Raw genomic sequence first — 12,139 nt, 5'->3', positions numbered from 1 at the left:
AAAAAACCAAAAAGCAATTAAAAAAGGCACTCCAAGCCAGGCTCTTTTTCTTTCATCCTTAGACAGAATCATATTTTACCGGTGCCCTCAGCTCTGTCACCACTTAGGTTTTATGTCAGGCCATCACCCACACCAGTCTGGCGTGTAGCAGCACTCCTTTCCGTATTAACTTACAGTTTCTTTCCCTCTTCTTGTCAGGCTGTAAATGCAGTCCTGCCCAATGAGGACCTCCTATCAAGTCTGCTATTAAAATACCCCAAAACTTCAGAGCTAAAATTGGCTTAAGCTTCCCGATGTTAAGTGCCGCCTCAAGATGAGGAATGACACAGCAGGCAGAACTGGAGAAAAGGATAGAGCATTCCTGGCTTTCTGGGAGCTGCAAAAATGGAAGCGATTGAATTCCCCGTGCAACGGGGAAGGACAAGGAACACTTGTGGTGTTACTGTGCATGATGAAATCAAGAGAAATCAAACTTAAAAGCCCTTATATGAAAGAACACTATGAAGTCAGTAATTCAGCTTCTTTTACACTGCATACACAAAAACGGCTCTGAGTTGGGGCAGGCACTATATGAAAGAGCAAGGTCTTCCTCACCAGCTACAGAACAACCACCTAACTATACTACTTTGAAACACTAGAGAGCAACACACTGCATACAGTCAATATATTATTCCTTCTGGTCAAGGTACAGAAAAGGATAGTATCAGACCCCTTGGCAAACACCTGATTAAGCACATTATTACAATCCTTTATAACATCTGTGAACTACTGCTGGGACACTTACGGTTTGGTCCGTCAGTGGTGGAAGCACAATTTGTTTTTCTATTTTGTTCAAGACTAACTTCCACAGCTCTTTTAAAACCCGTTTCAGAACTGTCTTCTCACAGATTTTCGCAGAGACACTTAAACTGGAATAAAACAAAACACAAACCAGTCTCCAAAACTAGCATTAAGACTTCTGAGCTGCTGTATTACTATAGGCTCAGATTAATGGCCCTTATGGTTTAGCTTTTCTCTACCAGTAAGGATTTCTCAATGGCTTAGTTCTTTTGCAATATTATCAGTAAGTAGTTTTGGCAAAAAAAAAAAGACTGGCAGATTATAAAATCATGTAAATGTCCACTATCCAATTTATTGCTTAATATATTACTGATATATGTTTATTGAAAAAGCAAAATGATGATGAGTTATGAAGTTTGATGGATGATACAATTTAGCACTCCCAAGCCCCTAAATTAAAGTTTTAGTATATAATTTGTTTATGTTTTAAAAACAAAAACCAAATGTCTCCCTACTGTGATGTAGAACTAGGTGTTGATAGTTAATTCAGGGCTACCATTTGGAAGCATTTATTTCTATATACTGGCATATCTGTACAATCATACTATCTATTACTAACAGTAAAATTAAATTTTTGGAGGATCTATGTACTTAGATATTTTTTCTGCATTTAAGAGTATATTAGTAAACCATCTTGTATGTATCGTCATGAATATGTAACATCATGAATAAAGTGCTGCAGTTTTCAGGCACAGGAAAAAAAATTGCAAAATAATATCACACAAATGCATATGTGGGGAACTTTACAGAATTATGTCTAATCTATTAATGTAAAAAAAGATTATTGTAAAGTCATTATACATATCACATCATAAATTTGCCAATACATATTTCTAGCATCTCTTACTACTCTTAGTAAGCACATAAATAAAAGCATAGTTAAGAAATAACTAAACCCCAAACCATATTAATATGGCATATTTATAATCCTATTATAAATATATATATTTGTAAGAAAGGTGATATTCCCTAGCAGTGGTTTTTGGTGGTTTTTTTTTTTTTTTTTTTAGATTTCACATCTTTATTTTCTGTGCATGGGTTTAGCATCTGCTAAAATTCCATTTAACATTCCTGTGGTGAGGAGTATTTCCTATTCAGACAGTAATTTAAACCCCATTTTTGTTTCCATTATGTCATTATTCAATTAAATCTCAAAGAAGCTATGAAGACGGCTTTGATAAATGGCAATTTGGAATCAACCCTGACAGGCAAAAGTCAGCTTACCCACTTTTTTAAATGATGAGCTTAGGATAACACTTGTAAGTGTATAAACACTTTTGGCTTTTCTTCAAGTCTTGTGCTAGAGTAAAAATCTTAACTCAAAGATAATTAAAATTTAAAAACATATTGCTTGAAAGCAACACATACCCTTCTTGTAACTTAACACGTAGGAATAGGTAGATTGCTAAAAGTAAAAGGCTGACATATAGATAAAGCAGCTAAAAATTTTTCTAGGCTCGGAATCTAGGCACTGCACTTGACAGTGTTGCAAAAATAGCCAAATCTTTTCAAGTACATTAAATAAGCATTTGCCTATTGCCAGCTCTCATTGAAATTCGTGTAATTGCCAAAGCCCTCAAAAAACGAAACCTAGAAAAATTAAACCCCCAAAGAAAACCCAAAGTCCCCTTCAGTTCCCTCCCCCACCCCTTAGGCCAATGACTTTTAGACTTTGGCCGTGTATATGTACAGTTGGGAGCTGTGATTCTAGTCATGTTTCTAAGATAGCGAGCCCATCAGTCCCATTTTTAGAAACAATAAGAATGTGAAGTAATGCCCTGGAGAAACAAAAGGCAGTTATAAATCAATTCTTTAAATCAGCCTTTGGCTTGGGTCTTACTAGTCCCAATATCAGAAGCCCAGAGAAGTGTTCTGTGCCTCCAGTCACTAACTTCAAAATGGAGTCTTCCTGATGATAGATGCTCAGCAGTTTGTCAAAAGCATAAAAACAAACCTTCATGAGGATCCGTGACTCTGAAGAAGTTTCATTTGGAACTGGAGGCTACCACCAGTAACACCACAAAATCATACACTGAAGTGTGGAGTAACGTGATTTGTACAACTTTACAATGCAGAAGACAAAGAAAGGCTTCTTGGCACTCCCCCGAGTATGTTCTGTTTAATGGGGAAAGAATCCGTGGGGGTTGGTCAGGGCTGAAAATGTTTGTCCAGGGATGAGGAAAAGGGCAGAGCTGGGAGGAAACAGATCCCAGAGGATTCCGGGAAAACTGAACCTATTCTGCTGCCTCTTAAACTCTCCAGACAGGGACTTTGCAAGACAGGCATAGCAAGCATCCTGCAAACAAGGCCTCTGCATCTAACAGAATGGCTTCTGGAAGCCACAGGCTTCCCTGAGCCTGCTCTCTGCCCGGCTCAGTCCCTTCCTCCTATCTTCTCAGCACAGCTCCAGCCTTAACCCTAGTCCTGGCCAGCCACTTCCTCCTGGTTATGCTCCTTGTTCTGCTTCAAGCAAGATTCTCCCTCAGCACACCTTTTCCACCTTCACTTTGAAAATGTCCGGCTAGGAGAAATATGCATAAAGAAACAAAAAGTTAAAGGGTATGTAACTCATGTATGTGTGACTGGAGACCCGAAGCACGGGATCAGTGCCATGCTGCTTGTTCTCACGGTCACTGCCAGTAAAAGGCCAATGGTGTTTCACACGTACCAGTAATAACATGATCAGGGACAGTGAGGTGCTTATAGATGTATCTGTGCTGCACATGGCCTTTCAGAACAGCTGATCCTGTCTGTCACTGCTGGGTGATGAGAAGACAAGATACCCCTACTTTCAGGGCCCAGAGTGAGTTTGCAGGACTATTTAAAAATTTAGCTTTTTACTGAGTGAGAAAAAAAAAAAAAAAATCACGCTGCTCCGTAAATCTTCAACTGGTGACCAGGTTTTTGGGGATACAGAAGTGCATATTAATAAGCAGGGGGACTTTGGGTGCCAGCCTAGAACAAATGCCAGACAATTTCAGTATAGGGGATTTACTCTTGTTCTTTTTCTCAGTACAATCTTCTGTATACCACAGCTCATGGAGGAGACACCATACACTAGCTCCTTTGCAATGACTCAAAACAAGACAAGAAATAGAAAGGCAAATATTTAGCTTAGGTAGAAATTGCTTAGTATAAGTAAACAGGTTAAGCATAGTATTCTGCACACATGTGAATGCTACAAATATAAAAAATACTGCAGACTGTTTCTAGGTATTAATGATGCTTCAGGGTGAAGCCAACTATGCCTGACTGTAGCATCCAGTTCCTAATCTGCCACACAAACCAGTCTGTCACACTTACATTTTGTCCAGAAAATCCATGAGAGGCCGAAGCACAATCTCGGCATCAATGGCCGCACTGTTCTTATTGGCTGCTGCATTCCCATTTCCTCTCATTTGATTGAGTTCATTGCTCATTTGTCTTACACAATCTTCAATAATAAATTGGAAACTACAGGATGGAAAAAAAAAAAGAGAAAGCATTCTGGGATAGAAAACATTTATCATTTTGCATCAGGTTCTTCAACAAGATTAAATCTTTTCTGCAATGATGGAAAGTTCACAAATGCAAGATACTGCAGGTGTTACAGACTGACAATAGTTCTTGCTAAAGATTATAGTTCATATAACTAATCAATGTGCTGTTTTGATTTCTTTCTCCTCCTTGTTTCTGTTCTGTCATTATGCTTTTCATTCCCTTGTAGGTGTGCAAAGTAATTATTTTCTGAAAGCAACAGGTGTATCAGAATGTGTAGTTTAGGGTATGATTGACTACCAGCTAGCAACAACTTCTCAAGATTTTAGTTTTGGTGTGAAAGGACAACAGGAACCGGTGACTATGAATTATTTTTCTTTTGATGGTTAATATGAACCAAGCTTTGATATTCTTCTTGAGGACAAATAGAAAACTTCTACTGATTTTGCCGTGTTTGGCTCAATTTGACTTCTTCCTGGATTTCACACAGAGTCAGTGCTATCAGAAGCTTTGCTTACTTCTTTGCAACTAGACAGAACTAAAGCATTTGCATTGTTTAAAATATTCTTTTGCAAAAAAAAAAAAACAAACCAACCCACTAGGAAGTAGTTAGACAATTCCTCTTGGAAGGAATCTTTTCCACTTTAAGGTGAGTGTGAACAAATTCTTGCTTCTCAAGTTGCATCTGTTCAGCTTTTATGAAAACTATTCTGTTTCCTAACTGATCTGGTTGAGCAACGTGTCTAAAAGTCTTGTAGTGTCATTAATGTGATACAGTCTTCGGTCAATATATTTAAACAATGCAGAACAGCAGTTAATTAGAGTCAACAGTTCGGAGGCAGAATAAGGCTCTGTACACACAGTAATTTGGTTTATGAATTGATTTATGATTAATTGAATTGGTTTAGGATTAGTTTATGAACAGAAATGCAAAACAGAGGCCATAAATGTACCAGGCCTATTAATGTGAAAAGATAAATGGCAAAGATTAACTTGAGGAAAGTGAAAGAGAATTTACTATGAGAGAAAAGAAACTTTATAATTATGCAGTAAGCTGTCCCAGCTGTATGGTTAATCATAAAAAGAGAACACAAATCATGTGAAAATTGGAAAAATTGGAAACTTTTCCAAGTACACTTGGATGTGTACTTACCTACACACGCCCTACATAAAATCAACATGAAGCTGCTATTGAAGCTGCTTATGTAGATCCTTGGGACCAGTCCCTCCAATAAAAGCCAAAATAATGCATTGGCTTTTCTTGACATTAGCCATCTTTCTAACGTTAACTTCACAAACCCCAGCAATAAACTGACCCATGAGGAACGTTCTAGCAAGCTGCAGCATACCCTAGATTGAGCTATTTGTGGGTTTTCTTTTGCAGAAACCTAGTTGACTCATTCAGAAAGAAGCTCTGGAAAGAAATAATGTTCATGCACTGTCAATGGTCAGAGAACCGGGGCCGGGGAGCAAAAATAAAGCAAGACAATATGAAAAACTAAGCACGCTCAGAAAAAGTGAACACTGTCCACCCAGAGGGTTCATCGATGGATTAAATAAGCAAATACAGACTTTGCTTAATGAATACCACTACAGCACTAATCCCTCTTTCTTCGATTGCTTTCTAATTTGAAGCAAAAATAACTTGCAGCTTCTTATAGCACAGACACTGCTGGCACAGCACCATGCTCATTCAACACTGCAGTGTGCACTCTGATTAATGAAAGATTTCGAGAGCATGGCTCAGTAGACCATTTTTGCAGAGCCACAGGCAAACAAATAACCCAAGAAGGCCATTCACAGTGACCATTTGAACCAGGCTACACATAGGCAGACACCCTTTGTTGAAGCAGGCCACTTGGAAAAACTGTCAGTCTCAGGAAGTAACATAAACATGGTCAGAGAGAAAAGTTTAACACAGCAACAGGCAAGAACAAACCAGCAATCTTTGTCTTCCAAAAAGCAGAACAAAAGTCATCAGCCTCACCTCTGTAACATGTTCATGCCCACAGACCATTTTGTTTTCTTTACAGTGAGGTTACTGCTATGTGTTTCAGGGACTAAACACATACACACACACAAATGAACACTTCATCAGGGCAGAAGTAAGCTGTACCTCAGGACATCCAAACAACCACCCAGACTTAATCAACAAGGTCAATTTTTGAACAGGAATACTTCTTTAAGGTTTGCAGTAAAATAGGTTTGTTACCTTGTAGCATATGTTATGCTGAGTTCATCCAATACATTGCTAAGTTTCACCTGAAGTTCTTTTAGAACAACACTAGCTTCAGGATCCAGCTGCAAAGAGATAAGTAATGTTATGTTTTACTTAGACACTATGGTTTGGGGTTTTCCATTACAATTAATGAATTAGGAATTCTATGCAATGATGCATTGCACTATGGAAAACCAAATGTGGAAACACCTGTTACAACACAGGATTCCTTTATTAGGCCTAAAAATCCAATTACCATTTAAAGGAAAATAATTGATCATAACAGTGAAGAGTTACATTGTTAGAAATCAAAACTGTGCCATTAAACAATGCCTTTCTGTGGGATGGTGCAAACTGTGTTGGCAGTCACAAGAATAGAATAACCATTATCAGGCAAATGGTATTCACAAGGCATACCAAGAGAAGAATGCATGAGAATGTAGTGTTTGTGTTAATAATACTGCAGATATTTTAATCTTTTAATTTTTTTGTACATTTCACCACCATCAGTAAGATTTTTTTGTGATTTACGTGGAAGGTGTTTCCATATTCCCATTAATGCAGCATAAAAGTAGAACAGCCAGCACTGGAGAAGATGGCTTGAAGACTATCCATGCTGCTTCTACTGATATAGTATGAGAGAAGGGAGTCTATTGAATTTCAGTACTTCTGTTTCTAAAAGCCATTAAGACATACATAATTCAAGCACAGTGCAACATATTCTGATGCACAGGGAGAACAGCTCCTGTACCTCTGATACAGATTTTCTAAACATAGGAAAAAAGAGAATGCAGGGGAGAAGTATAGTTTTACATTTACAGGAATGGGGATCCATGCATAACTATATAATCAAAAAGGTACTGTGTTGACATTGATCAGCAGCTTGTTTATTTGCTATGCATTCTTTTTCAAATTAAAAAAAATTGACTTTTTGTCTCCTTGAGATTTTAGCATTTAAGAAAAATAGTTACAGATGATCATCAGGATCAACAGCTGAATGTGAATTAATAGCTGATGTTCCAGGTCTTTCAGCTATCTACATCAAAATGTTAGGCAATGATTTTCAACGATACTCCTCAAATTCTTGGCTCTGTTCTGCAGTAAGGTCAGATACAGATCTTCCAACAATTTCAAAGGAAATTGCGCGTTTAGAATGTCTCTATTTGCATTTTCATATCTTTCAACTGCATGAGTAGTGTTTAGTGCTTATTCTTCACTTGATGCTTCAGAGTACTATGGTGCAGTAGGTCAGCTCTTTTAATCAAACTTTAGAGACAAGGGGAAGCTGTGTCACCGCACACTGGATAACTTACATGAGACTGATAACTTACACAGGAACTCTAAGGCAAAGTAAAGAAAAAACAAACTCTGAAACACCTTCAAAGACCTACTATGTTCTAATCTTAGACCATCCTTTCTCTCCTTAGAAGCTATATGTGGTTTAAAAACATAGAAAATCCAAGATTTTCATTACAGTTTTCGACAAAAATCTGAAATAGGTGACGAGGGGAATTGCCATACATCTCTTAGAAGATATTCAGTGATGTATAGCACTTTTCTAACCTGAGAAGCTCATATTTTAGCACTGTGACTACTTACTGATTTAGTTTTTAATTACTTTGCATTGAAAGAAGTTCTGTTGCTTCTCCAATTCATGTCTTAGTAGTTTCCCTGCCAGATACACTGACAGTTCATACACTTAAAGTGATTGTTTTCCTTCATGTGGAAAGCAGGGTTAAAAAAGCTAATTTTACTGAAATGTCTATATTAGTTAACAAAGATAGAGTTTACTAACAAAGGCAAAGATTTTTCCACGAAATGCGTTTCACTAGGGACTTATACTGCCTCCTTTGGTGGGATACATAGAGAACACAAATTTAAGACCACTAGAATATTAACGTTTAACAAATGCTGAACACACAAGCATTCACACTGAACATGGTACACATCAGAGAAAGTGCAAGAATACCAGGCAGGCAGAAGACTCAAAATTTTTTACCAGATCATGCACAAGCTAGAGAATCATCTTGTTACTGGGACTACAAAGGCCAATGTAGTTACTTTCTAACAGAGGTTGTTGTGATAACCAGAAAACACTACATCTTTGCTAAATTCACCTGGAATTGGACTTAGTTCGGCCATTGGATTAAACACTAATATCAGATTGTGGACATAACACACATTATAGAAAGGTGCATGCAAGTGCTAGATGTTTTAGAGGGCTTTATGCTCACAAGTTGCATGAACAAGTTTGTGTGTGCACAGCTGGAGGCATCTGGCAGGACATCCAGCCTTGTGTATACACATGCTCATGCTTATTAATGCAGTGTCATAGGGAGGAGTGGAATATAAAGAGGTATGCAGGCTGACAATCCAGGTGCTAGACACCTGCTGATGTGATATGTTAGCAAGATTTTTAAATAGTATTGTTATTTTTTTTAAGTACTGGAAAACATGCCAATTTGAGTCTCACCAGGAATAAAATGTGCACTTTTCATTTATTTTGCCATGTGCCCTCTACATGCTAGTGAGTTCCCAGGGCAAGTCAGAGGGTCCTCAGGCATCAGTCCTTGACTGGCATCATCCAAATATACCACAGCTATCAGCTGCTTTTTTTTTCCTGATATGGTACAGCTAAGATGGGAACTATTATGATGGTTCTATACTATGAAATTCTGGGGGGACTGGTAAAGATGTTTTTAGGATGGCCTTGTGCAGTGGAAATAAGGTAAGTCAACTTTTGGTACCTCTGCACATCACACACACTATTGTGGATTTTCTTCTGTATACCTTGTCTTTTATGCATAAATTAATCCACTGATTTTTTAATATGAAAAATATGTTCAGCTATGATGCCTTACTTAAAAAACAAAATATTTGGGAAAAAAAAGGATTTCAGTGGAAGTAGGAAGAGTTACTGTCTCCCTCTTAAATATTCTAAAAGGCTGTAGTTCACAACATGACTACACTGTGCAAAAACATCACAGGTTTGCAACAACAAGCTCAGAAAGGAATTTTATTTGCGCTTTAGAACGATATATTATTTCAGCAATGGTTTGAACAACTCCTGCTAACACATTTTATACCACGTTTGCTTATTCTCAGGAAAGTATTGTGTGGGAAATGCACTATAGCACTGTGCAAATGGTTTGGCTTAATGAACTTGACAAGCTGCAAGACTTATACAGGTTGACATCACAACACTCACTACTTGAGACAGTAACGCATAGCTCTCAAAACCACTATGCAAAGGAGGTAAGTTTCCCAGTGAGGCAAATCAATGATGAAGAGATTAATTCATTTATCTAAGGCTTTCCAGTGACCAAGAGAAGTCCTCAGCATGCTTGACTTGACTGAGATTACTTACTAGCAAGGGAGTAATGATAAAACCAACTATCTCTGTTTCATGAGCCAATCTGTTTCTGGATAGTGCAGAGTTATTATGGGAAAGGAAATGTATAAGAACTCAGATAAATGCAATCTGTAATTCTTTGTACTAGTTGCTCCTAGTAGCAGTTTAAGTAAATAGATACAAACATGCTCAGCTGCAGAAATCTCAGCCACCCAGATGTGGTTAAATGACGAATTATAGGGTTAACCTAGTGCTAATATTACCCTACTTTGCAAACAACCAGAAGGAAAGGATGAAAATGAGGCAAAAGTCAATGCTGATCAGCATCTGAGAAGATATACAGATATGAAAATGAAGGATCTACAATATTGGGGACTTTTCTTTTTCATCTTGAGTCTCATCTGCTCCATAGAGTTTGATGAAGAAGGAAAAAAAAAAAACAAAACCAACCAAAAACCATGCCTGAAACTTTTTTCAGGAAAATAAAAGAAAAAATGTTCTGACTGATCAGATTATTTTTTGGGGGGAAAAAAAAGATTGAGTGTCATTTATGTGCCATATATACATTTATGTGCCATAAAGACAGAAAAACCCATTTATCCCTTAGCTTCTTGGGTTCCAATTACAGTTCACAGCATGTGTGGATTAGTCCTAAAATATATTGGTAAGTTCCTCAGTTGTCAAAATCTGAATTGTTTTAAAGAGCAAACTTATTTCAGTAGTGGAAATGCTATTAACCTGTTAATGTGCAAATCATACTTTTCTACCATTTCTTAATTTGCTTGGCTTTCTTAGGTTCATAAATATTTCTATTATTTTACCATCTTCTTAAATAATACAGTTAATTTTTACCCACAACACACCGATAAATTTGTCGGCACACTTCATAAGATCTGTAATTATGGATTATTAAATAGATAATTAGAAGTTTGACTTTTTCTGAATGCTAAGCAAAAGCAGAAAACACTTTTGCTGAACAGCTGAAAAAAAAGAAATAAGAAATATTTGAACATCATTGTTTCCAAATGCTGCCTGTCTAAAACTGTGAAATTTTTTATACATACGAGCCTTGGAAAAGAGTTAAAGATCTGATAATTTGGCTGCTTTCTACATAATGTGTTAGACTGAGCTATTCCATGCTGTAATTTAATGTGTGCTAGTACGGACATAATCTTGTTAACTGCAAATTTGGTAGTGTTTCTATAGGAAACGACAAGGATGCAAATTACTTTTGCACGAGTTAAAGGGAAGCTCTTTAATCGGAATTCCATTTATCTGCAATTTCACGGGTCTAATTGCTTATAGTTTCCTAACGGGACCACCTGGTTAATTCTGTTCAGAAAAATTTTACAAATTGTATGTACATCTAGGGAAGATACAGGTATTTATCAGATCCATTCCTTTAGCGGTTCTTTTTGTCTCTGACAGACATCATCCCCCACCCCCCCCACCCCTTAGGCCTCTGAGTTAATAGATTTAAAGATGGACACTTCAGAACTATTCAGCTTAAGTCTGGGCCTCTGTCATCCCATCAAAGTCTTTAGGACCACATATAGATTCCTATAGGTATTCCTAAGCACTACATGTAAAGTTGCAACTGAACTTATTGGAGTGGAAATATGATTTACCTACAGTCAATATAGTACTGTTGTACATAAACAACCTGCTTTTGCTTTCCACTTTTTTTTTTGATCCTAATTGCTGTGACTCATTTCTGCCATGTTCTGCCATCTGGTGAAATGCAACACAAGCATTAACTTTTTTTCTTTCCCTTTTATCAGCTTCCAACTTGTCAGACATGAAAAAATGATTTAGTGCAAATGTATGCAGTCCTTTTGGATGAAACAAACAGGAGCTAAAACAAAATTCTACATTATGATAACCTGTTCCAATGATTTTGAGCTTGATTTTTAAAAAAAGACAGTGGGTTGGATCCCACTTTACTACTATTACTTTATTATGGCAGACTGATCTCCTTTATATAATTTTTTCAAGTACCCTTCCTGCTCGGCTACAGCAGAAGATGAGAGCTAATAAAGAAACTCATATTGTTCAGCCTATTTTATTTTAATGGCAGGAGAGCTGAGAGCCCAGTTTTTTCTCTATTTATAGAGCTCCCTGCCCTGCAATATGCAACAGGCCTACTCTGAACATAGGGACTGCTGCTTGATTGTAGTATTTTGACTGCATACTTTGAAAGACATGCTGCTCACAATGTGACACGGAGAAGATTAACAGCATTTAATTTTAAT

The 12,139-nt window shown here is 37.3% G+C and overlaps 1 protein-coding gene across 2 annotated transcripts in view; it reads right to left on the bottom strand.

Moving 5' to 3' along the window:
• Positions 1 to 12,139, bottom strand: part of UNC13C (unc-13 homolog C) — a 196,520-nt gene that overhangs the window by 24,858 nt on the left and 159,523 nt on the right. For both annotated transcript variants that reach the window (XM_075713782.1, XM_075713781.1), the window contains 3 exons: positions 6,530 to 6,618; positions 4,144 to 4,293; positions 785 to 908 (listed from right to left, as the gene is read on the bottom strand). In XM_075713782.1, coding sequence (XP_075569897.1) covers positions 785 to 908; positions 4,144 to 4,293; positions 6,530 to 6,618 — 363 coding nt within the window. The remainder of the gene's footprint in view (positions 1 to 784; positions 909 to 4,143; positions 4,294 to 6,529; positions 6,619 to 12,139) is intronic.

This window comes from Pelecanus crispus, chromosome 7 (genome assembly GCF_030463565.1).
Source record: "Pelecanus crispus isolate bPelCri1 chromosome 7, bPelCri1.pri, whole genome shotgun sequence".
In the NCBI taxonomy this organism is placed as follows: domain Eukaryota; kingdom Metazoa; phylum Chordata; class Aves; order Pelecaniformes; family Pelecanidae; genus Pelecanus; species Pelecanus crispus.
This window is presented reverse-complemented; position numbering and strand designations above follow the sequence as displayed.